At 46.1% G+C, this 22,382-nt stretch overlaps 6 protein-coding genes across 6 annotated transcripts; 4 read left to right on the top strand and 2 right to left on the bottom strand.

Annotated features, from left to right (window-relative positions):
- Positions 1–122: 122 nt before the first annotated feature.
- BHQ10_008800 (uncharacterized protein) lies at positions 123–1,897 on the top strand (the record flags this gene model as incomplete). Its single annotated transcript, XM_040881646.1, has 3 exons — positions 123–397; positions 501–774; positions 848–1,897. The coding sequence occupies 3 exons, from the start codon at positions 123–125 to the stop codon at positions 1,895–1,897; spliced, it is 1,599 nt and encodes a 532-aa protein (XP_040737302.1).
- A 4,752-nt stretch (positions 1,898–6,649) lies between these two features.
- BHQ10_008799 (uncharacterized protein) lies at positions 6,650–7,351 on the top strand (the record flags this gene model as incomplete). Its single annotated transcript, XM_040881643.1, has 4 exons — positions 6,650–6,799; positions 6,865–6,908; positions 7,043–7,241; positions 7,301–7,351. 4 exons carry the CDS (start codon positions 6,650–6,652, stop codon positions 7,349–7,351), a joined length of 444 nt encoding a protein of 147 aa, XP_040737301.1.
- A 537-nt stretch (positions 7,352–7,888) lies between these two features.
- On the bottom strand, positions 7,889–10,966 carry BHQ10_008798 (uncharacterized protein; the record flags this gene model as incomplete). Its single annotated transcript, XM_040881642.1, has 5 exons — positions 7,889–8,392; positions 8,477–9,940; positions 9,993–10,276; positions 10,327–10,616; positions 10,683–10,966. The coding sequence occupies 5 exons, from the start codon at positions 10,964–10,966 to the stop codon at positions 7,889–7,891; spliced, it is 2,826 nt and encodes a 941-aa protein (XP_040737300.1).
- A 722-nt stretch (positions 10,967–11,688) lies between these two features.
- BHQ10_008797 (uncharacterized protein) lies at positions 11,689–13,608 on the top strand (the record flags this gene model as incomplete). The annotated part of the gene is made up of 3 exons (XM_040881641.1): positions 11,689–11,794; positions 11,857–11,910; positions 11,969–13,608. 3 exons carry the CDS (start codon positions 11,689–11,691, stop codon positions 13,606–13,608), a joined length of 1,800 nt encoding a protein of 599 aa, XP_040737299.1.
- A 1,708-nt stretch (positions 13,609–15,316) lies between these two features.
- On the top strand, positions 15,317–16,054 carry BHQ10_008796 (uncharacterized protein; the record flags this gene model as incomplete). The annotated part of the gene is made up of 1 exon (XM_040881640.1): positions 15,317–16,054. One exon carries the CDS (start codon positions 15,317–15,319, stop codon positions 16,052–16,054), a length of 738 nt encoding a protein of 245 aa, XP_040737298.1.
- A 3,944-nt stretch (positions 16,055–19,998) lies between these two features.
- Positions 19,999–22,078, bottom strand: BHQ10_008795 (uncharacterized protein; the record flags this gene model as incomplete). The annotated part of the gene is made up of 2 exons (XM_040881639.1): positions 19,999–21,453; positions 21,503–22,078. 2 exons carry the CDS (start codon positions 22,076–22,078, stop codon positions 19,999–20,001), a joined length of 2,031 nt encoding a protein of 676 aa, XP_040737297.1.
- Positions 22,079–22,382: the final 304 nt, after the last annotated feature.

The raw sequence follows: 22,382 nt of genomic DNA, 5'->3' as shown, positions 1-22,382 counted from the left end.
GTTCTTATTATTAGTATATTAAGATAGGCTCGGAGACCGCTCGGATAGATACGTCCTGCTAGAACATTGATTTCGATCTCCTCAAACCCTTCATCTCAAAATATTCTGTACCACAAGAAAGCATGGGTGGCAGCCGGAGTCCCTTGAACATCTTTAAACTACGGATCGGGGATGAACCTAGGGAAGTCCTAAACTGGAGACTATGGTTTGCCGTATTTTCCTTTGGTATTATGGGTGCTGCTCGAGGTATCGATGAAGGGTTGATAAGCGGTACACTGGATTCTGCTGCTTTCAGAAATGTTCTTCACCTTCCCAACGTTAACAGTTCCGAATATGCTCAAGTTAAGGCCACTATTTCATCCATGGTATCTATTGGCAGTGTTGCCGGTGCGGGTCTGTAAGTTTATTGCTTGAATTTCTATTTCGAGGTTGTATTCTTGCTAATCTTCTCATGGTGCCTTTATCCTATGCGACCGTATCGGCCGTCTTTGGGCAACTAGACAGCTCTGTGTCGTCTGGATTATTGGAATTGCCATCTTCATGTGCAACAACGGCAACCTAGGCATGGTCTATGCCGGTCGTTTTGTAGCTGGGCTCGGAATCGGGCAAGCCTCTGTTGTCGCCCCCGTCTATCTCTCGGAGATTTCGCCGAAATCCATTCGAGGACTATGCACAACGACGTTCGCTGGATCCGTGTATATCGGCATCATGTTGGCGTACTTTGCTAGCTGGGGGTCCAGCTTGCATATATCCGATACTACGTCAAGACGATGGGTACGTACATATATTCTCAATCCAATCGCTTTCGTCGGAAGTCCCAAGTTAATGGCTTTCGATGTACAAATAGTTGGTACCTACAAGCCTTCACCTTATCTTCGCTACAATCATAGGGACCTTATCGTTATTCAACTATGAGTCTCCCCGCTACTTGATAAAGTGTGGAAATGATAGGCAAGCTACGGACAATCTCTCGCGCATCCGGAATCTCCCACAAAATCATGAGGCCATTGTAAGGGAAATCTGCGAGATACAAGCGCAGCTGGAAGAAGAAAGGACAGCGACTATGGGAAGCGGCTTGTCTAGCATTGTCCGGGAGATGTTCGCCATTCCGTCGAACCTTTATCGCATTTACCTTGGCTTCGCGGGTCAGTTACTGACTCAGTGGTGCGGTGCACAATCAATCACGGTATACGCTCCGGACTTCTTTCTATTGGCTGGAGTCAGTGGACAGAACGAGAAGTTATTTGCGACTTGTATTTTGGGCGTTGTCAAACTTCTCGGGGCTCTTCTCTGCGCCTTCTTCCTGGTCGATATCATCGGCCGCAAACGATCACTGGGAATTGGCATCACAATCCAAACAATCTCGATGACATATATTGCAATCTTCCTCAGCATAGTAGGCACTCCGAACCCGTCCTCATTTACGCCGTCACAGAAGTCGGCTAGTATTGGCGCCATCTTCATGATCTATCTGTGTAGTTTTGGCTGGGCGCTGGGGTGGAATGGTATTCAGTACCTTATCAACGCCGAAATATACCCACTGCGAATACGAGCAATATGTTCTTCACTCATCATGATGCTTCATTTTGCTAATCAATACGGTGCGAACCGGGCTGTGCCACTGATGCTACTGCCATTATCGCAGGGAGGAATGGGTCCGGCCGGCGCGTTCTGGTTCTTCGTTGCCATATCAGCCTTCAGTGCACTTTGGGCGTGGTTCTTTATTCCAGAGACATCGGGGCTCAGTTTGGAATCTATGGATCACTTGTTTACGCTGCCCTGGTATAAAATTGGCCGATATGGGCAGAGCGAAGCTGAAGTGCTACAGCAAACTCATGACGAGAAGCTTGATGAGATGGCTAAGAGAGCGGTGGCTGTTCATGTGGAAAAAATTTGAATTAGTATGCTAAACGATGTATGGTGTGTTCTGGTGTCTTGGTTCAAGTACTTTTCCAATAATTATTCCATGACAACCTCAAACATGATCGACGCGCAGCTGTCATTTATTTTCTCATAAGATGACCAATCTGCGTTTAATATTTCAGGCAATACCAATTGACTCAAACAAAGTGGCGGGTGTAGTAAAATCCTTGTGTAGATGTGCACGTCTTTGGGGATGTATACCCGAGTAGTTAGTTATCAAGACACAACGAATGAGAAATCATCGCATAATGACACACAAATGCCAAGTGAATTCCGAATTTCTTTGTTTGACGAGCGAATTAAACCGGTTTTTCACAGTCTAATGAACTTTTTTTACTAAGAAGTGCACTAAATGCTCGAATGAAAGCGCTACCAAAGCCCTAAAACGGTAAGGAAATAGCGTGACCCCCGCGTGGCAACCACCGCAATTCCCCACAGAATGACACGAGACACGAGGCTTATATCGGGTGAGAAATTCCGTGGCCAATAGCAAGATGAATGCATTTGCTTGACCGTCTTCCCCCTCCCCTATGAAAACGCCACTTAAATTGGTCCACCCGGCCGGTTTCCGGGGCTGTCATCCATCTCAGCATTGTCTCACACATGTCTTCAATACACAATGCCAGGCGGTCAAACCGCCAGAAGCAATCAGCCACACCATTGCTGTCACCGATCTCCAGTTCGCGAACGGAGCGACCATCCCGAGCCAATCGAAATACGCTTACATGCACCAACTGCCGAATCCGAAAGGTGATTTTCCCTTCTTCAATTGTGTATAATCGGCTGACACGGCCCAGACGAGATGTGACGGAACACAGCCGGGGTGCAAGACTTGTCAAGTCTACAATGACGAGTGTCGCTACGAGAAACTTCCGCCTATGTCTCAAATCATTGCCATGTCCAAGAGGCTACAGGAGTATGAGCAGATAATTGAAACGCTGAAGGAGAAAACATCTTGGGCATCTGGCAGTCCACAAGACTCAAATGTCGCTGAAGGGGATACAGTCACCTTTACCCACGCCGCCAGTATCGCTTCTGATTATGGGCAAGAAATCAATAATACAGAGCTTACTGCAATCCCAGATCATTATGCTAGTCAGCAGGATCAAACGTCTGCACTACCTTTGTCTGATCTGAGCTTAGATGAAAATGGAAAGGTTCGTTGTACTGATACTACCACCAATCAAATAATTGACCAAGAATCTCACTATAGCTATGCTATTATGGCCCAACTTCAGCAATGCATGATCCTCCGATATCACGGGGACATAAATTTACGGCTCACAAAACGAGCTATTCCATATCTTCTGCAGATATAGCCAGCACGCTGTCTCCAACTGCAACTGAATATCATGCATGGGAGCAATTTGCATTGGGGAATGCTGCTATTCATCATGATATCCCCAAGGATATACTCTCAAAGCTTCTCAAACTACACTGGTCATGGATTGGACCATTATTCATGTGGGTATATAGACCTGCCTTTATACGTAAGCTTACCCTTAAATGATCCCTGCAAACACACCTATAGGATTGATTGACATATATTTACGCGGCTTTGCTCAATTATTAGGTGACATGATTACGGGCGGCCAATACTTTTCACCGTTTCTCCTTATTGTATTATGCGCCCACTCCTCCCGGTTTCAATCTAGTTCTATCGGACAAGCATTGATATCCCGTGCAAGACTAGTACTTGGGGAAGAGATCCAGAAACCAAGCTCAATTCCAACAGTCCAGGCGCTACTTCAACTCAGTGCACGGGATCTTGCATATGGCTCGATATCACAGGCCTGGTTATACAGTGGTATGGCATTCAGAATGGTCAGCGACCTAGGATTGCATCATAGTTCTGGCAAGATAGTACACCTGGGTCATCTTACCCCCGAAGATATCGAGATCCGGCGACGGTTATTCTGGTCGTGTTATTTTTGGGATAAGTGCGACCACACATGAAATGTGACTGACGCAGAGGTGTCACTAACCAAATCACTGTAGGGCGATAAGTCTATATCTTGGCCGCATGCCCGCTCTCACCGAGCTACCCTTTGATCGAGAACCCGAATTTGGTGCAGCTAAGCCTCTTAACTCTATCGACACTTGTCAGTGAGCTAACTGTGATGACTTAGTTGACGACAGCACGGCCCATGAACTATGGGTTCCTTATTATGGTGACTCTGGCAGTCGTGGGTCTATTTCAGCCGAGGCATACCCGCCGATGAAATCGCATGCGATTTCGTGCTTCCAAAACTCCTGTAAACTGGCGGTGATTATCAATCAGATCGTTGTGAAGCTGTACTCTCGACGTTCGATGCCACTCACAGATTCAGTATTGCGGAATATACGAGACCAGCTGGATGGTTGGCGGGCAAATTCTCCTCCCTACCTAAAATACGATCCAAACAGTCTGCCTGAAATATGTTGTCCTCCTCATATTCTCGCTCAAAAGTATGTACGCTTTCTTCTCGGCATGTTTACTTGAATTGACACAGACAGCCTTCTTTACTACGCCACAAATATTCTGCTCCACAGACCATTTTATTCATACCCAATCCATCATGCGGCTTGTCAAGATGCTGCCAAAAATATTGAAAAGCTCCTCATCTTCTTCGAGAACACCTTCGGCTTTACACGAATCACGTACCTGATGGCATACTGCGTATACACGGCCGCTTCGGCAATTGTTAAGGATGTCAGATCCGGTGATACCATCGCTCGGAACCGAATGAATACATTTTTGCGTGCTCTGAAGGGCAGTTGTACGACCTGCCCGGTTGTCCAGCGCAGCATCGATATAATTATGAACAGCATCAAGAATCAGAACCTGGACAGCGAACCTTCAAGTGATCAACGTGAAGTTGATTCCTCTAGTTCCATTGGCATTAATCATACACCAACTTTTCTTCCAGCATTTCCACACCACGAGTGGCAGTATGACTCGACAGATCCTGCAACATTCGAAATGATGGACGCAGATGTACTATCGTTACTAGATTGCTTCCCGGAAAACCATATCGACACTGGGAGTATTGACTGGTATGTTCATGCATGAGAATCGAGTCACCTAGTTGATAGACTCTATCACCAAGAAAGATCACGAAAATCGGAGATGATAACTCTGCATGCATCACAAGTCAATGATTTCCATGTAAGCTCAATGATAATTATCATGCTAGGGAAATACGTCCATTCTACACATTTTCTATACTATTACCTCATCTGCTCCTGTGGCTTTTCCCGTCAGCGCTATCAGTTCATCTACCTCAGTGACTACTTCAATAACAACCACACCATCCTCGGTCCTCAACCTTGACTTTGACAACGGCCCCTCCCTCCCACATGGGCGATCAGATATCTGGTGCTGGAAGGGCCAGATCTTTTGACGGCCAATCTCCTTAGGGGTTCAACTCGATTGCATCTTGCATTCTCCGCGACTCTGACAATTCCCGCCGTTGCATCCATTCGCACTTGACCACTTCACGTTTGTAGCCTGCTTGCTCGGCTCAAAAACTAGCATCAACTCTATCATGCTACGGAAAGCCGCCTCTTCGTCTGCAGAGAACAAATCAAACTATTCCTTTCTCGTGGTTATCGTATATTTTCGCCCGAACGATTATTCCAGTCCCTGGAAGTATTCCCACACCACTGATGAATATCTTCTTTCGCGCTTTTGTGGCCATCTTTGTCGAACCAGTTTTTCCTTTCCTTCCACTCATTCCACCACCGGTCGGGCAATTATCCAAGCTTTTCAACATGCTCCATCGTAACTTCATCTAGCGAGACAGGAAAGAACTCAAACGGAGGCCTGCATCCAAAGATATCCCAAATATGAGGATGACAAGCTCTGAAGGGACTTCAGAGTCAAGAGGACGCCTATCCTCACGGACAACGAGCTCTATCGCTGGTTCGCCAGTTCTAGCACGTAAATACTCTAGAGTTATGTATTTCATATCAAACGGCAATTGAAGCAGTATGTTTCCGAGGCGAAGGTCTGTAATCCTTCTAGAGTCCGGTCCGTAAAAGTGCCTCGATTATGGGGTCTAGTCCCCATAAACAATGCCCTTAGAATGATTGAATTGCACTCCGAGTACAAGCTGTGTGGCAACAGCTCTTACTGGGGGAAGATGGATGCGTCAATTAAAATGATACTCTTTCACCTCATTGAATTTAAGTCTTGCAACGTCGGTTACGAAACCCCAATGAGTGTCATTGGGCCCGGAGACTGTGAAGAAATCAACTAGATTTTGTACACAACACAGCACAGAGATAGCTGATTTGATGTTCGGATATACTGACTGACCGTGACTAGAAAGATTGAACATTGGGAAGAGTCAATGCAATCAAAGAATCTTATTTCTTCTCAATTGAGCCATTAAAAAGCTATAATGGTAATAACTATCAACGATAGTTCTCGCATGTATATAACACATACCATTTTGAGGACCTGATTGTATGAGCACAAATGGTACATTTGGGTGAACATGAAATTGAATGACTGCAAATTGATGCCGCCTCAGATAGTTAACCGGGAGACTGTCAGTGGAGCCTTAGAAATTAGGCACCAACACCCGCCTCCGGAAAGCTTAGGTAAAAATCACCTGATCCGCGGGCCGAGATATCATCGTGTGGTGAGAACGACATCACATCATTCTTCTTCGTCTTTACTACCACAACTACTCTCCCCTCTACCACCCTTTCTGTCCGCAACAGACAACCACACCCGAAAATGTCTTCAATTGCATCGCTCACAGCTCGCCGAGCCCTCGTCGCTCGCCCAGCTCTTCTTTCGCGCGCCGCTCCCGTTCGCCGATTTGCCAGTGCGAATACTGAGCAGTCCAACCTGCCCAAAGCTGGCAAGCGCGATCCCGAGCTTTACGTATGTTTATTTCTACGCCGAGAAGATAGGAGATCGAGAGATCTTGAGGCTGACTGTGTTTATAGGTTCTTCTCGGTGTCATGTCCGGTGCTTTCATGCTTGCTGGATGGTAAACCACCCCATTCTCTCCACTCGTCATACGATGCAATCAATTGCACTATCCAATTCACAATTGCTAAAACCATCCACTCAATTCGCAACACCAAACCGAAAAAGGACTTCCAGCTAACGGATAATGCACAGGTTCTTCGGTCGCAAGCCCACCTCCGTAACCTCCGAAAGCAACGTTCGCATCGGCGAATCCGCCATGCCCTGGGAGGGCGACAACGAAGGCAAAGTCTTCAAATACCAGTACCACCCTCACGGAGACAAGAGCCAGCCTCTCCGCAACGCTCCCAGTGCTTTGAACACTGTCATTGTGCCCAATGTTACTTTGCCTGAGGTAAGTTTACTCCTACAAATACTATCACTACAGGGGTGCTAAGGGTATTGCTTTGGTAGGATCTTCATGAGAAGTTCAACAAGTACGGAAAGGAGGAATACGACTACTAAAGTCTCACCATCTCCTTTCACTACGCAGACAATGATGAGATCATTGATCGGAGTATAAATCCGATTGGGATCCCATTACCTCTCTCTCTTATAGACCCCCGGAGTTTTGCGAAGACTAAAAGCATGGCTTGCTTGTACTCTAGAAAGAAGATCCAAACCTGATGGCATTCTCAAGAGACCGGTCATCATTTCATTGAAAAAGATATAAAAAAAATATCAACCCAGACAAAGACTACTTGTTTGTTCTATGTATAGTTTTGAGCAATCTTGTGTCCTTTTGAAATCAAATATTTATTTCTTTTGTTCCTTCATTCGTTATCATTGCCATTTTCAGATGTAAAACTAGATAAAATATAAAAAATGTCGAATATTAGGAGATAAAGAAAGATTGTTTTTATCTTTTGGTAGCTCATCAAAAAAGGAAAGAGGAAGAAAGAGAGAAAGTATGGTACACAATGACATGCCGAACACTGATGCTATGTGCACCAGCACAAAAATGAGAAAAGTAGCTAAAAGAAACCAAAACAGCCATGGCAATCATGCCGTTGCTCCTTGAGCTTCACTTGCAGGCTTAGGTGCACTGGCAACCTGTTCATCATAAACAGACTTCTCCGAACCTGCGGCTGACGCGGGCTCGTTCCGAGGAGCGACGCTTTCATCACCGTTCCGATTGGTCTCTGGGTTCTGACCTTCGACATCAGGATGTGGAGGAGCATGTTCGGGAATCTTGACGCTTTGGTTGCCGCTTGCATCAATGACTCGCGTTTGTGTTGAGTATTTGGTTTGCAAGGACACTTTTCCTTCTGCTTGTAGTTTGGCGACTTCCTTGGGGTCCAAGAGGTTGCCGGCTTCATCGCGGTATTCAACACGCTCTTCACGGCCAATAATTCGATTTGAACCCGCCGGCTGTGAAGTTACGAACTGCTTGTTGTCCTCTGGGCTATCGCCGATGGGCTGTTGTTGGTTCTGGATAGGAATAGCAGGAGCCTGTGACTTCACTGGCTCATTTGCGTTTGAATAGGGTGTAATATAATCATTCAACTGTTTGTCCCAATAACTCGTTAATCATAATCACGAAGATCGACGTTTACCGCGAGGAGGCGGCTTCCATTCTGGGAGACTTACGTTAGTATGGAAGATAGGACAATCGAAATCCCAAGAATCGAGCAATTTCACGCTCTGGCAGGTATCTCTTGTCCAAGGATTGGCATAAGTGAGAGGGGAGTAGATGACAAAGACACCGACACTCAAGGCAAGGAAAGTCGTGATGAGTCCGCTGCCGATAATAGATTTCTTGCCAATGACAGGTAGCTGAACACGATTTAAAATGAAGTCAAAGGTCTGCGACAACGCCATGATGGCAAAGTACAGAGCTGGGAGGTAATGGTGCAAGAAGAGCTGACGGGCCATGAGGAAGAAGGGAAAGTAGTGGAAAGCCCAGCCAAGTACTGTAGTGCCGACTTCATAGTCGAATCGCTTGAAGTTGACGTTCTTGTAGTCGTCGAAGCTTCGTTGCCAGCGGATAACTGCAAAACCCTTGAAAGCGACATAAAGAGCGATCGCAGCGGTTGATGACCACCAAATAAGTGGGTTTCCAAGCAGATAGACTTGACGGTGGTCCTTGCCCCAGAAGTTAATACCACGAAGGAGAGTGGGCCATGAAGGAGGGCGAGAGTCCCAGGCATGCGATTCAGTCAAACCGGCGTTAGTTGTCCACATGACTCTTTGCAGCTCCAAGAACTTGCCCAAGAAACCGGGGTTTCGGTAGTTGACTTTCTCCGACTCTTCTGTCAACGCGGGGTGGGCATTGGATTCAATATACCAGAGACTGTTGGGGAGAGTGCCTTGCTTGGCGCAAGTAACTTCTTGTTGGTCAAACGCCCAATCGGGTAGCTTGACCTTGTGCGAGAACAAGGCACATCCGGTCATAACGTGAACAAGTCTGAATTTAGTTTGAATCGTACGTAGGCGCTTCTTAGCTTCCTCGCCATCAGAAGAGGACTTGACGATTTCAACACGGAAGAGATCGTTGGCATCACCTGGGAAACCTTCGTAACCATAGGCAGACACTTCGTTTTGCCAGTCGGCTTCCGTAATAGGAGCACGTTCATCATGAGAGTGAATACGGCGGTGTGTCATCAAGTGGTACAGTCGAATGACAGCCCCATCATAAATATACTCTGCGGTTCCATTATCCCAAGCCATTGGTCCTTCAATCTCTACTCCATCAACTCCAAGCGGCTGAGTCTGGTTTTCAAGGAGGAAGACGTTGTTCTCATCCTTGTGTGGATAGAGAGTGACCTGTTGCTGCTGGCTTCCGGTTGGGTACATGTGTGCATGCGAATGGAGGTAACCACCCTGGGTATTGACATGGCGAAGGCTGACTCGGGAGCCGAAGACAACGTCTGCCGGAACGTCTTGCATAGCTTTGGAGTTGAGAGTAGCTTGGAATTCAGAAGACATGAAGCCATCCCCTTCTCCAGGGTTCACTAAGCAGAGGAAGTGAATGCCGAACATCGCGACGTAGAAGCCAAGGGGAATGACAACGAGACAGAAGAATCGAGCAAAAAAGTGTTTAAACCACAGACGCTATAGCATAGTCAGTGATGTTTTGTGGAACATCTAGAGGGGCTAGACTTACTGGTGTGACTGTATTTGAATCGCCTAGAAGAACCCACAGTTGGAGGATAGTCAAGGATCCCACCCAGGCGGTGGTGAAGAGACCAACCCACTTGACGCTGAGTGTGGCGCCTAGTGAAAGTCCACTAAAAGCCAGCCAGAACCACCAAGCGCCTTTAAATGCTTTGGAAGGGCCCTGCTCATGTTGATTTGTAAAGCACACAAAGGATAGTGCAGTCAAGGCCGTAAAGAAAATCAGGGGTGAGTCCAGGAGAATAAAACGGGACTGAGTGGTAAGGGCATTGTCTGTTTCGAGTAAGCTTTAATACTTGCGTAGCTAATTTATCGTCACTCACCAAAGGTAACCAATACTGCTCCCATGACAGAAGTGGATGTTCTGCAGCCAGTGGCTTTCAACGTTAGGAACATCAAGGGTACAGTCAATACACCAAGGATAGCTGGCAGCAGGCGCATAGCGACGTAGGGGACTCCAGGCTCAAGATAGTCCAATCCAATGTCTTTGAAATCAAAGTCGCCTTGAAAGCCAGCGAGCCAGGCAGCCAATGTAATGAGCAATTTCGCAAGCGGGGGGTGAACATCCATAAAAAACCTGCCCTTGATGTATTTGGTTGCGAAGCCACCGAAACTGACAACATCAGAATGTATTAGCCAAGAAACTTCCACCATTGACTAGAGTATAAGCATAACGTACTGGACCTCATCGAAAACAACACTCGAGGGTTGGTAAATGCGAAACAATCGGACCGCGGCTGCCCCCAGGGTCAAGCCTGCGAGCCACAGATAGTCTGAAACTGGGAGATTGAAAATGTCATTATCCTTGACGCCTTCCGACGAATAATCCTTTGCTTTCTTGAGTGCGGACTTTTTCGATTTTGGATTGGGTGAACGGCTGCGACTGCGACTGCGACTGCGCGAGCGGTTATTTCCTCGAGACACCGGCCGCACGCTGAGTGTATCTTTAGATTTTGAAGGCATGGTTGCAATTGAATTTCATCGAGGAGGTTATCAGAAAAAAAAGTCAATTGTAGTCGCCCGGTATGTTGAATGTATTGTAGATAATGCGATTGACTCGGAGAATAATTCGAGGTTTGCCAGCAACGAGTACGTAACAATTAGAGGTTATAAGAGAGCAACAAAGTGATAGGATAAGAGCATAAACGAAAGTCAGGAAACGAAGAACGATTAATTAGAATAGAGAGATCCCATCAAAAAGTGATTGCAAAAAGATGCTCGTAAACAAAAAACAGTGTTGATGGAAAATGAATCGGAAGGGAGTTCGTCGTCGACAGCTGGCCAGATCTCGTATGGGGAAGGTGCCACGCCGGTTGGGCAACGCGGCTTCCTACTGGCTGGCTGCTCACGGCTATTATTAGCGACCACAAGGAGGTGAATGTAGACGACGGCAATAAGTTTCATTTGTATGATTGCAATGGACTCATTCTGATATGATGACTTAATATTTCAGCAAACTTAGGCCGGCAGACCTAGATGATTCATGTCATTCTTTAAAGCACTTATTTGTTCCTGAATGCACTTCCGCCGAGCCGCGCGGCTAATAAATTAAGCGCCGGAGAAGCTCTAACCTTCTTGGTTCTTACACGGGAAATATCTAATGCGACCATCTCCGGCTCAACGTTCTCTGCTCACCCGACAGCAATCCGTCATTTTTGCATTTTCGTCGCGTTACAGGAGACATTATGGCTGCAGCAGTAGCCAACGGTAATGGGGTCTCAACGCCCACGACGGTAGACGATATAACCAAGCCTCCAGAGGGCATCGTTGTGCCACCGAAGGATATCAGAGGTGCGTCCATCTACTCAATCAGCTTGTCTTGATGCCCTTTGCTAATATATTCTATCATACAGCTATTGTTGAGAAGACAGCAGGATATGCCGCTCGAAATGGTCCGGTCTTTGAACGTAAGTCTTAGCAAATCTCAGATCTTCTTCGTCACAGCTAATTATATTCGACTTGCAGAGCGAATTCGCGAAAAAGAACAAAACAACCCGAAGTTCTCCTTCCTAAGCCCCGGCGACGCATATGCAGCTTATTATCTATGGCGACTCGATGAGATTAAAGAAGGACGTGGCACCGACGTGTCGGCTGGCCGAACAGGCGAGGCGGTCGTCACTCCAGTACCGGAAAAGCCCAAGGGGCCGGCTGCACCACCAGAGTTCCATTTCTCGGCGCGAATGCCTATTATCAATGCACAAGATTTGGAGGTCGTCAAGTTGACTGCGCTATTCGTCGCCAAAAGAGGAAAATCATTTATGACGTCGTTGTCGCAAAGGGAGGCGCGAAACTTTCAGTTTGATTTTTTGCGACCGCAACACAGCTTATATCAGTTCTTTACCCGACTGGTCGATCAATACACTATATTGTTGACGAAAGAAGGCATCGATGCAGAGACTACAGAGAACCGTCGGCTTGAAGAAGTGGATCGAAATATAAAAAGCAAATACCATATTTTGGACCGTGCCAAACAACGAGCGGAATGGGTCAAATTTCAAGAACAACAAAAGCATAAAAAAGAGGAGGAGGAAGAAAAAGAACGTATTGAATACGCCCAAATTGACTGGCATGATTTCGCCGTCGTGGAAACCGTCCTCTTCACCGAGGCAGACGATCAAATTGAATTGCCGCCACCCGCTTCCCTGGGTGATCTTCAGTCGGCGTCCCTCGAGCAGAAGGCGGCAATGTCACTTAATCCTTTACGTATCGAGGAGGCGATGCCTACAGACGAAGCAGAGCCCGTCTATTACAATGCTTATCCAATGCAACAAGTCGGTCCTACMCCCCAGCCACAACCCACTCATTTTCCCGCAGAACAACACCCTACCTTCCAACCCCCGACCATACCGACACCTGTCTCTGCAGCGAACGAAGAAGAGGATAGACGTATCCGCGAACGTGCCGAAGCACGCGACCAGGCCTCAGCCGCCCAAGCAGCCGCCAAAGGTCAACCGCCATCAATGCGTATTCGATCAGACTATGTTCCACGCGCACAATCACGACGACAACAAAACGCAGCCGTCACAGCGCTTTGTCCCAATTGTCACCAGCAAATCCCTGTTGCTGAATTGGATCAACACATGCGCATCGAAATGCTGGATCCACGCTGGAAAGAGCAACGCGAAAAGGCGGAATCCCGTGCCGCGCATACTAATTTGATCACAACGGATGTTGCGGGCAACCTAAAACGTCTTGCTAGTCAGCGAAGCGATGTCTTTGATTATGCAAATGCAGCCGCTCCTACCGCAGCCGCCGGTGGATACGACGAATCTGAAGAAGAAGCACGTCGCAAAAGACTTGCCATGATGGCACCTCCCGGTGGCGGACCTACACCTTTCTCAGTACCAGCACCCGGTACCACTGGCTACGAAAGTGCGCCGGGTGCGCCATCTCATTTCTCGCACATGCAAATGCCGACTGTTGGTCCACCAGCAGCAGGCGCAGGTCCCGGAATGGTAGGAAGGCCAGGCGGGCCAAATCCGCCAACTATGGATATCAATGAGCAGATTAGGAATTTGCACGAGAGATATGGAAACAACCAACAGCAGCCGCCTGGGCAGTATCCGCAGGGGCAATATCAACAGGGATACCCGGGAAGTCACTAAATTTTTTTATTGATCATATAATTATTACATCTTCCCGTTCTCTTTCCTCTCGCTCCGTCTAAAATCCTACAAAAGGGGAACAGAAGGCGGATGACAGTCTGGTGTACAAAACGGAGTTTTACCAATATCTCATGTATACTTCTTTTTCTAGCTTTGAGTAATTACTTATTTAGCATTTGGATTGGGCGTGTTGGGTTTGGGGTTTATGTACGAATGAAATACGTCTACACTGTTCTGAAACCATGCATCTACCTAAGTCACGTACTGTAATTGGATCAGTAAGCCATAGATAAGCTTATAACTACATGATACTTTACGTATTTGCTCGTATGCAACAATAGTTGACGTATCCAGCTTCCTTAGACGCGTAACCCAATCCACGGATCAGATACACCTTCACTTTATTAGCACTTAAATGTGAGAGTCGCATCTATCTCTGAAGTAGTGAGGCGCTCCTTGATTTTTGGATGAATCTATAGAGGCAACGATTCATGTAGCTTACAAACGAACTCGATCAGTCAGATAGTGCGTACCTCAATGTCTCTCGTATTTGAAGCGTTCTGACGCAAGGAGACTCACGACATTGAGCAAGGCCAACATCCTGGTTACTCGTCACGGAAGAACGGTGTTGGGGGTGGATGCGACGAGGACAAAGACAGAAATAATGCTGTGTAACGACAAAAAACAATTCCTAACCAATAGCAGATCTACACGTTCCAAAGTATATATAGTCCGACAGCCTTCTCAATAAGGCAGGCAGAAAAACTGTTAAGTTAGTTATAATGTGTTGAGCGCCCATGGTATTAATGTTCAAAATTGGCTGCGATGTCTGAGACATTGCACGTGAAGTGTAGACATCTGCCTTGGGAATTACTTACATCGCTGGAAATTCCCGGAAGACTTTCAACCTCAACCCAGAAATGGCATCCAATAATGCCAACGCTGATTCGGACTCAGATGCAAATCTAGTCCCAACCTTAGCATTGAAACAAGCTCTATGCTTTTCCTGCTGGGACGCGTCCTTAGATCTCAGACGATGCGGTGCTTGCAAACGGGTCTCGTACTGCTCAGTAAAGTGTCAAGAGCAAGACTGGTCCAGGAATCACAAGAAGATCTGCAAGAAACTCGTTGCTTTAGATAAACAAAGAAAAGCTGTGCTCTCAGTTGGCAGGCGTTGGAATGACTACCATGGCGAGCAGGTACGTTATTTAGCTTATCTGGATTGGGAAGACGAACAAGCAGATTCTGACGCACTTTATAGTTGCTAGACTTCTTGAGATCTGGTACTCTGAACGTTTGTGAACTTGGAAGATTAATTGGGTATGTGCGTTCTCCTCTCAGAGTTGAACCCACCTCCACAAAGCCTGGGCGGTTTTACCATATTATATTCTTTTCGTTTCATTTCCTGACACTTACATTTAGCCACGAACCATATTGCTATCACTGCTACAGAAGAGAGTCTCAGCTTGAAGCTGGGGCAAAACTGAGCGCCTGCCATCACTGCCTTCTCACCTCATTCTGCCCGTCCTGCGATCAAACACATCCATCTGCGGAGTGCGACACCTTGCAAGATATTTCAGCCGACGACAAGGCCATGGTAAATCTCCGCCAGCGAACGGGAAAGACGTCGACTATCTCTTTTACTAAGGGGCCAAGGAAACGATATCTTTCACTCTCTTCTGCAAAGGACTGGTATGATTACTACACGATGCTCTCAGACAAGTCTAGCTTCAAGTCCAAATTGAACCGAGATCTGAAATACCTGGAAAATAACCCCAAAGAACGAGAATTCGTCGAGTATATGAGATGCGGTACCAACACAACAACTATTCAGCTTACTTTGATCGCAGCCTTGGAGGCGACAATACCCAATGTCAGCACTCGGGGCTCAATTCGCCTTGACATTATAGGCGCAGCTGGAGCTGAGTTTGCTTCTGTTCCTGCATTTGAGGAGCTCTTACACCTTCTACCATCGCTGACAGCTCTTTACCTAACATTTGTAGGTCCGAATGTGTCCATGGGTTTTAGAGACGGTAAAAATTCTCAGAAACTCTACAAACTTCAGTGCTGCACCACGTGTACGAAAATGGGACGATCGGTTTCTATCGCTACCTGGAGAGGTCCATACCACACATACGTCAATACCAAACTCTATCAGACACCAGACCTTGGAGCAGCTTTCCACTCGGGATTTTCGGTAGTCGAACAAGCGGAATGGTACCCAACCATCAAGTATCTTACACATGCTCCGTGCCCAATACTCTTTACTGCCGCCAGATATTTTGAAATTCGGGGAGAGATGCAGATCTGGAAGGATTTAGGGGTTGAATTTTTGAAGCACCCGGAAGTAAATAAGTGGAAGGGGATGTCTCCTTCACTTGCAGTCTGTGGGGACAAGCCGAACGAGGTCATTTATCAAAATTATTGGTGGTATATCGTGAAATAAAGTTGATTAGGAGTAACGAATGGTTATTGTATGGAAGGAATGAGAATAGGCTCGCATCTTACAGGGAGGTTACCACCTGACATCGTATTCGAAAGATGACTTGATGCGTTAGTGACATAAAGGGAGATTGCTGGCGCTTTGGCAATATTCATGTATGCAGTTGCAGATTACCCGTAGTCTCGTTCATCCTGGTCGATGCAATCTTTTCTAAGTAGTGCCTCAGCTTGGTATCACATTTCTGGAAGGTAAAATCCATCTTTGATCGGATTTCGTTTAATGCTCTCCGAAGGATGTTTCTTTGTCAACCGTCCATGCCCTCTTTCCAAACCGCGTCATTAAGACTCTCGTTGCAAATTCTTGAGAAAGTTCCAACACATTTAGCCAGCTTCTTGGAATAAGAAACAAATAATATTTTTCGCTTTCGGTCTTGAAAGTACCCTGTGGCGAATAATAAGATGTGTTCTCTCCAGATTCGGAAGCCATAGCGATTAAATAGGAATCACCACTGCCATGTGACTTGATCCAAAGCGCGATGTAGTCCTCAAGAGAGACTACTATAGAGATCAGCCAAGTTTGCGGCTTGCCCTTTAATGCTTCTTCTAAGAATGGTAGAATTGAGGCGAGCGACGGAAAAGCAAATTCTGAACGCGAGATAGTAGTAATATACAAATATTTGATTTTAGAATACTGACCTGCTGGTACTCGGTATATTCTCATCGCGATCAGTTCCCTTTCTGCAGATGACGATCTAGCAAGACTGTTTTCGTCATTAAGATTGTATCTTGACTTGAAAGTATTCTCTTTCATACTAAAGGACATAAGACTCAGCATTTCAGATGCTCTTTTAACCGGGGAAGAAAGAGGTTATGATAGATTTACCGTGTGATAATTAGAGCGCGAAGCCACCTTCTCTCCATCTCAACGAGTCTTTGCATACTTCGCCATGTTGCCCACCTCGATTTATATCTACTATCAATCACATAGCCCTGCACCAGATATGGCCTTTCTGATGTAATCGTATATGCACGAGAAAAATCAAAGAGAACGGTGTCATGAAAGTCACCTGGCAGGCGGAAATGATCCTCCTTAATGTCCCCGTGTGTAATTCCGATCGAATGTAGTGCCGTTAGTCGCTTGAGACGATCAATGAAAAGTGATTCGTACCATCTCCTCTCCAAGGTCGAAAGGTTAGTGTTTGTGCTCTCATTTCGCAAAAGTTCTAAATCCTTGCTGAAGTAAGGAGGGACTGAACTGGAGCAAATGCAACGTGACGTAAGAGACGATCGTAAGTATTCAATAACAAGAATTCTCTTATCCGGGCAGTCATAACATTCGGGGAAATATGCCTTGGAGCCTTTTGAGGCTTGATGTATTCTCTCATAGGCTCTTTTTTCCAAAGTGAATGGATCGTAATCCTGCCTCACTCGGTCCAAAATAGATTTATTCAGAGTCTCCGGGAAAGCTTCACGATAGGTTTTAATCAAAATCTTGACCTGCTGATCACTGACTGGCTGGAACTAAGATAGTATATTTCAGTACTCCTGTCGTGGTTCGTTATTATTGATACTCACTTCTTTAATCGCAAACAGTCGATTATCTGCTGTAGCTAGCAACACAGAAATTGGATGCTTCTTATTTACCCTGATTGCTCTTTTAAATTCAAGTGCATCGTACTGATATGATTCAAGGTCTCCTTGCTCTAGTATTGAGAATGTTGTTTCCGATGCTGGTATTGCTGTAAATTCACTGAGAAACTCCTGTCGCCAGGAGTTTGTCTCGGGCGAATCCTGCATTTCGACGCTATCAATGGAAGAGTCTGCGGATGTATCTGATCAAATTAGAGGAGGTATCTGTGGTTGGAGGGCTCTATTTAAACATGTATATCGCGAACTGGAGGTTGGGGCTCGACTTGTGTTAGGTTTGGCACAACGAATAGTCACACACCGCCCTGTGATACGCACCTTTTAACTAGATGGAAAGTATCTAAATTAGGATTAGCGTTAGGGTTTCAGGATTAATGATCTATCTGTTTATCTATAGTTATAGCTCTTAGGCTTAGAATTATTACGTTTATAAGCAATCAATTCTGATGTTGCCGAGATCGACGATGCTTGGATAGGTTTTGCACGAAGGAACGATACGCGCTTTAGTGCACGACTTATGGACTGCAAGTTTTAGAAAGAGCGTTGCGATATCCAGCTCCTTTCTAACGCCGTTCCCAGCCGTGAGGGGGTGGGAGTTTCGACAGGACTATTCTTGATAGTCAATCTATCAAAGGAACTGAAGCTTACTGGGTGGCCAAGCGTAGGGAGCAACCTACCCTACCGTTGTAGCTAAAGACAAATCTGATTGGGCACCAACAAATCACGATGTAAGAAACCATTTCTCGCGTAGACGTAGACATCTATACATACCTGAAAACATTCTAGGCAAATGTAATTAGGTTATTGATGACAATAGTGTTTATATGTTCTTCTACTGCAATCGGATGGATGGAATCTCGTAGGTCATGCGAATCAATAAAGGTACCTAGGTAGCGATTAACTATATACGTGTAGTCGATTCGGATTTTTCGCGTCTTGACTATCTTCAAGGACTTTTTTCTTTTGAGGTCTTTTGCTCATACAAATCAGGAGAGATATTAGCAAACATAGCTATCTCCTCAACGACATGCTGAAACAATGCGAACGAAAGCTCTCGCGAAAACGAAGCTCCTTCTCCTTTCACGACAATCGTAGAACATTCTCCCACGACCAGTAGAATTGAGAAAGTATTCGCACAACATTATCATCCGGTTCATCTCTGAATCATGTGAAATAAATGACCAAAATTATCAAAAATCACACCTTCTCTCATATCATCTTGAGATTGTCCCCAATCCGTTCACAGAACCACCGTGGCGTAACCTGCCAACCTCAAAAAGCCTTTTCTTCCATATTCGAACCGAAAAGATTCGGCGGGATCACGGAAGGTGAATCTCTATTCTAGCGAGTTTTCCTCTTCCGGCAAAGGAGTTCATACACACTCTTAGAAGATTACGGTCACCGATATTCGTACTAATTTTCTGGCCGGCCTCCTTTGATGGGGAGATATGCCGAAACGGCTTAGGGCTCGAACAATTACTTTCCCCTCTCTCCAACTCGTACATACAGTCCAGCACGATGTCGTTCTCTAACTCAGAACCTTTAATAGAAATATGCAAACTTCACATACATCGTTGCTAGTGTTTAAAGCAGAATGGTATCAGCAGTAGGGAACTTTCGGCTGGATCAGAGTTCAAAAGGGGGGTTTTATGACCTACGATAGAGCTCTTTTCAAATCAAGTGATAAATGAGATTTCATATATACTCGCTACCATTATGGTGAAGAATGCTATAGATAGAGAACCAATAATCAGAAAATCAGTAAAGACATCAGATATATCTCGAGATGAGATCCGCAAATATCATCAAACGCAAGAATGTGAATTGTCAGAAAGAAAATTTCATGCCTATCTAAAATCGTAAAGTACTTCCAAACTTCTCTTTGTGGAAAAAATAAAAACGAATCAAAGATAATTGAAATATAAATATATATGCAAAAGCTGCAAATGCGAATAAAATCTTCGATCGGGGCACCTGGGGCAGGGGTTGAAATGTACTTTGCAAAAATCAGAACCAAAAGACAGGGTATGTATGGAAGAATAAGCTATTACATTAATAGTACAGTTGGAAGTACGTAGCGGTCGTACTACACATGATAGAATGATGATAACGATGATGGAAAGGTGTATGAAAATCGTCACGAAATGCTATGCAATGCCCGGACCAGCGTCATTGGAGGGTGAAAAAAGGGGGTAGGTAGAATCTCAACAAAGGGATGATTCCAAAGTTGATAGGTCAAAAAAATACGGGGGAAGACAAGGATAAATAGCATGTGATCACGGGGATGTCGAATGACTCGAATCAATCAAAAGCACCTGGCATGGCTTTTGCATCCTCTGAATCGTTATTCTCCGACTCCGCGTGATCGTTGGTATGCGGAGGTGTTGACTCGGAATTCTTCTTGGAATGCGACGCGTCGGGAAGTGTTGTCTCCAAGTCGGTGCGCAGTTGCTTCTCTGCTTCGGTATCATCCAAGTCACCTGAAACAACATGGGCGCCGTCGAGTTGTCCATCGGCTTGGACCGCAGTGTCAACAAATAATGCCTCCTTGACCTCAGAGTTTGGCAAAACCGCCACACGGTCGACATTTCTTGGAGGTAAAGCAGGAGGCACCTTATCGATTTTTTCGTCGGTAGCATTTGAAACAACCTCACTTTCCGACTTCGGCTCATTTTCCTCAACACCAGCCTCTACCTCAGCTGGGCCCGGTACAGGCAACGATTTCTCTGCATCTTCGACAGGAGCGAAAAACGGTACAACACCGCCGCCGAACCGTGACCAAAAAATCCTCTCTCGCAAACGAATAGTCTCTTCCCATGCTTCCTTCTCTTCCTCTACGTCTGAAACATGCACATGGCCATCGAGAATCATTCTGAGATACCCGGCGAACTCACAGCAAGCGCGAACCTTTTCAAGACAAAGGACACATAGAGAGTATCGCTGAGCACTTTCGTTGTCTGATGTGCGGAAACGATGAGTACGTTCGTTGACATCGCCTAGTCGGCGCTCGCCACAGAGACCACAGGGGAATTGATACTTTTTATGGCTTGCAGGCATAGGCTCCACAATCAGTGTACCGTCGCAAAGGCTGCTGATAACAGATCTGCGTGTGAGCCAAGAGATGGACGGAGCGGCATCTAAACGCAGAGTGGGTTCAAAGTCCTCAACGAGAACTCGTTTGTAGAACCGCGTATCCTTCAAGGGCGTATGAGAAACGTTTGTTTGGGGACTTCCAGCAGGGGTATGAGATTGACTATTGCCGGGAGTACCAGACGCAACATTTGAGCTGCTGCTTGAAGTCAAGCCGGCTAGGCCCATGACGTTCAAGCCGCCATATGAGCCACTAGCAACCCGGCTAGGCGGTTTGGAAGCAGTAGCGAAATCCAATAACTCACGGAAATCGTCATATGCAACCATATCTGTGCGGTATATGGGCTTTATCAAATGAGAAAAGGACGTTGAAGGTGCAGGTAGAATTTCATTAAGCACAGGAGTGGCGGGSGKTGAATGAGAGCCATCTAAAAAGCGGCCTACACTCGATTGCATCGCGATCGCTGGTGATGTAGGGGCTGTCGATGGATTAGGCGTGGCATCGTTATCGTCGCGACCGGAGTTCATCTCTTGCATTACTGTCTTCAATTCCGCAAGTTGCTCCTTCTGAGAGGCAACCAAGGCTTCGGTATCCTTGATTTGGGCACGAAGCTGTTCATTCTTCTTCTCAACAGCTTCCCGCTCTTGCTTTGCAGCAGCAACCATCTATCTATGTTAGCAACTAATGCCATTGCGGATTGAAGATATGCTCTACCTTATTAGCTTCTTCAAACAGAGCAGCAGTCAATGTCTCCAACTCCTGCTCCATCTCTCTCTTCTCCTTTTCAGCAGCTGTCCGCTTTGCACGTTCTTCGTCAAGCGTCTGTTTCATGGATAAAATTTCCGCTTCGACATCACTTCGTTTAATCATGATTCCGCTAGAGATATCTGCCCGGTATTTCTCATTCTCAGATTCCAATTCCGATAGTCTTTCCTGCGCCTCCTCCAATTCTTGTCGGGTAGCCGACAATGAGTCATCCAAATTCGTCTGGTTGTTTATTGCCTGTACCAATTTCGCACTCAGGGTGGCCACCTCGCTGCTCAGATCGGGGTGATGCGATGAATCCGAAGTGCCGGTAAGATCGGATGTGCTTGCCATTCGAGGGTCCCTCAATGTATTGAAATCGCTTTCCTGCAGATCTTCCAATCCAGCTGGTGAAAGCCTTCGGCCAGTCCTATCGAAATCGGAGAGCGCATTGGTAGATTTCATCTTCGTCAGAAACCTCGCGGGCGATCGTGACCGCTTCCCGGCGGACTGGGACCGCTTGTGGCTGTTTGGTCGGGATAACATGTTCGGCGCCGATAAAAAGCTGCTGTGTCCGTATGTGTGGAGGGAAATAAGGCTGCTAAATGATCGATTTAGATAAGCAATTTTCTGAAATGAAGCGAAGCTGCCTAGGGACTTACTCGGCCATGATGGGATTCGATAAGAAATAGAATCGAGATACGGCGGCTCAGCGAGCTACCTGAAAAGGAGTGGACTTGACCTATTCAATGCAGCCGGACCAGTGAAGGAAAGACAATATCATCTAGGAAGATTGATATGACGAGAATGGCCGGTTATCCCCCGATTGACGTTGCCGCGACGAGTCCGT

Source organism: Talaromyces amestolkiae (genome assembly GCF_001896365.1).
Source record: "Talaromyces amestolkiae strain CIB chromosome Unknown scaffold21.1, whole genome shotgun sequence".
Lineage (NCBI taxonomy): Eukaryota > Fungi > Ascomycota > Eurotiomycetes > Eurotiales > Trichocomaceae > Talaromyces > Talaromyces amestolkiae.
Note: the sequence above shows the minus strand (reverse complement) of the source record. Positions and strands in the feature narration are given on the sequence as shown.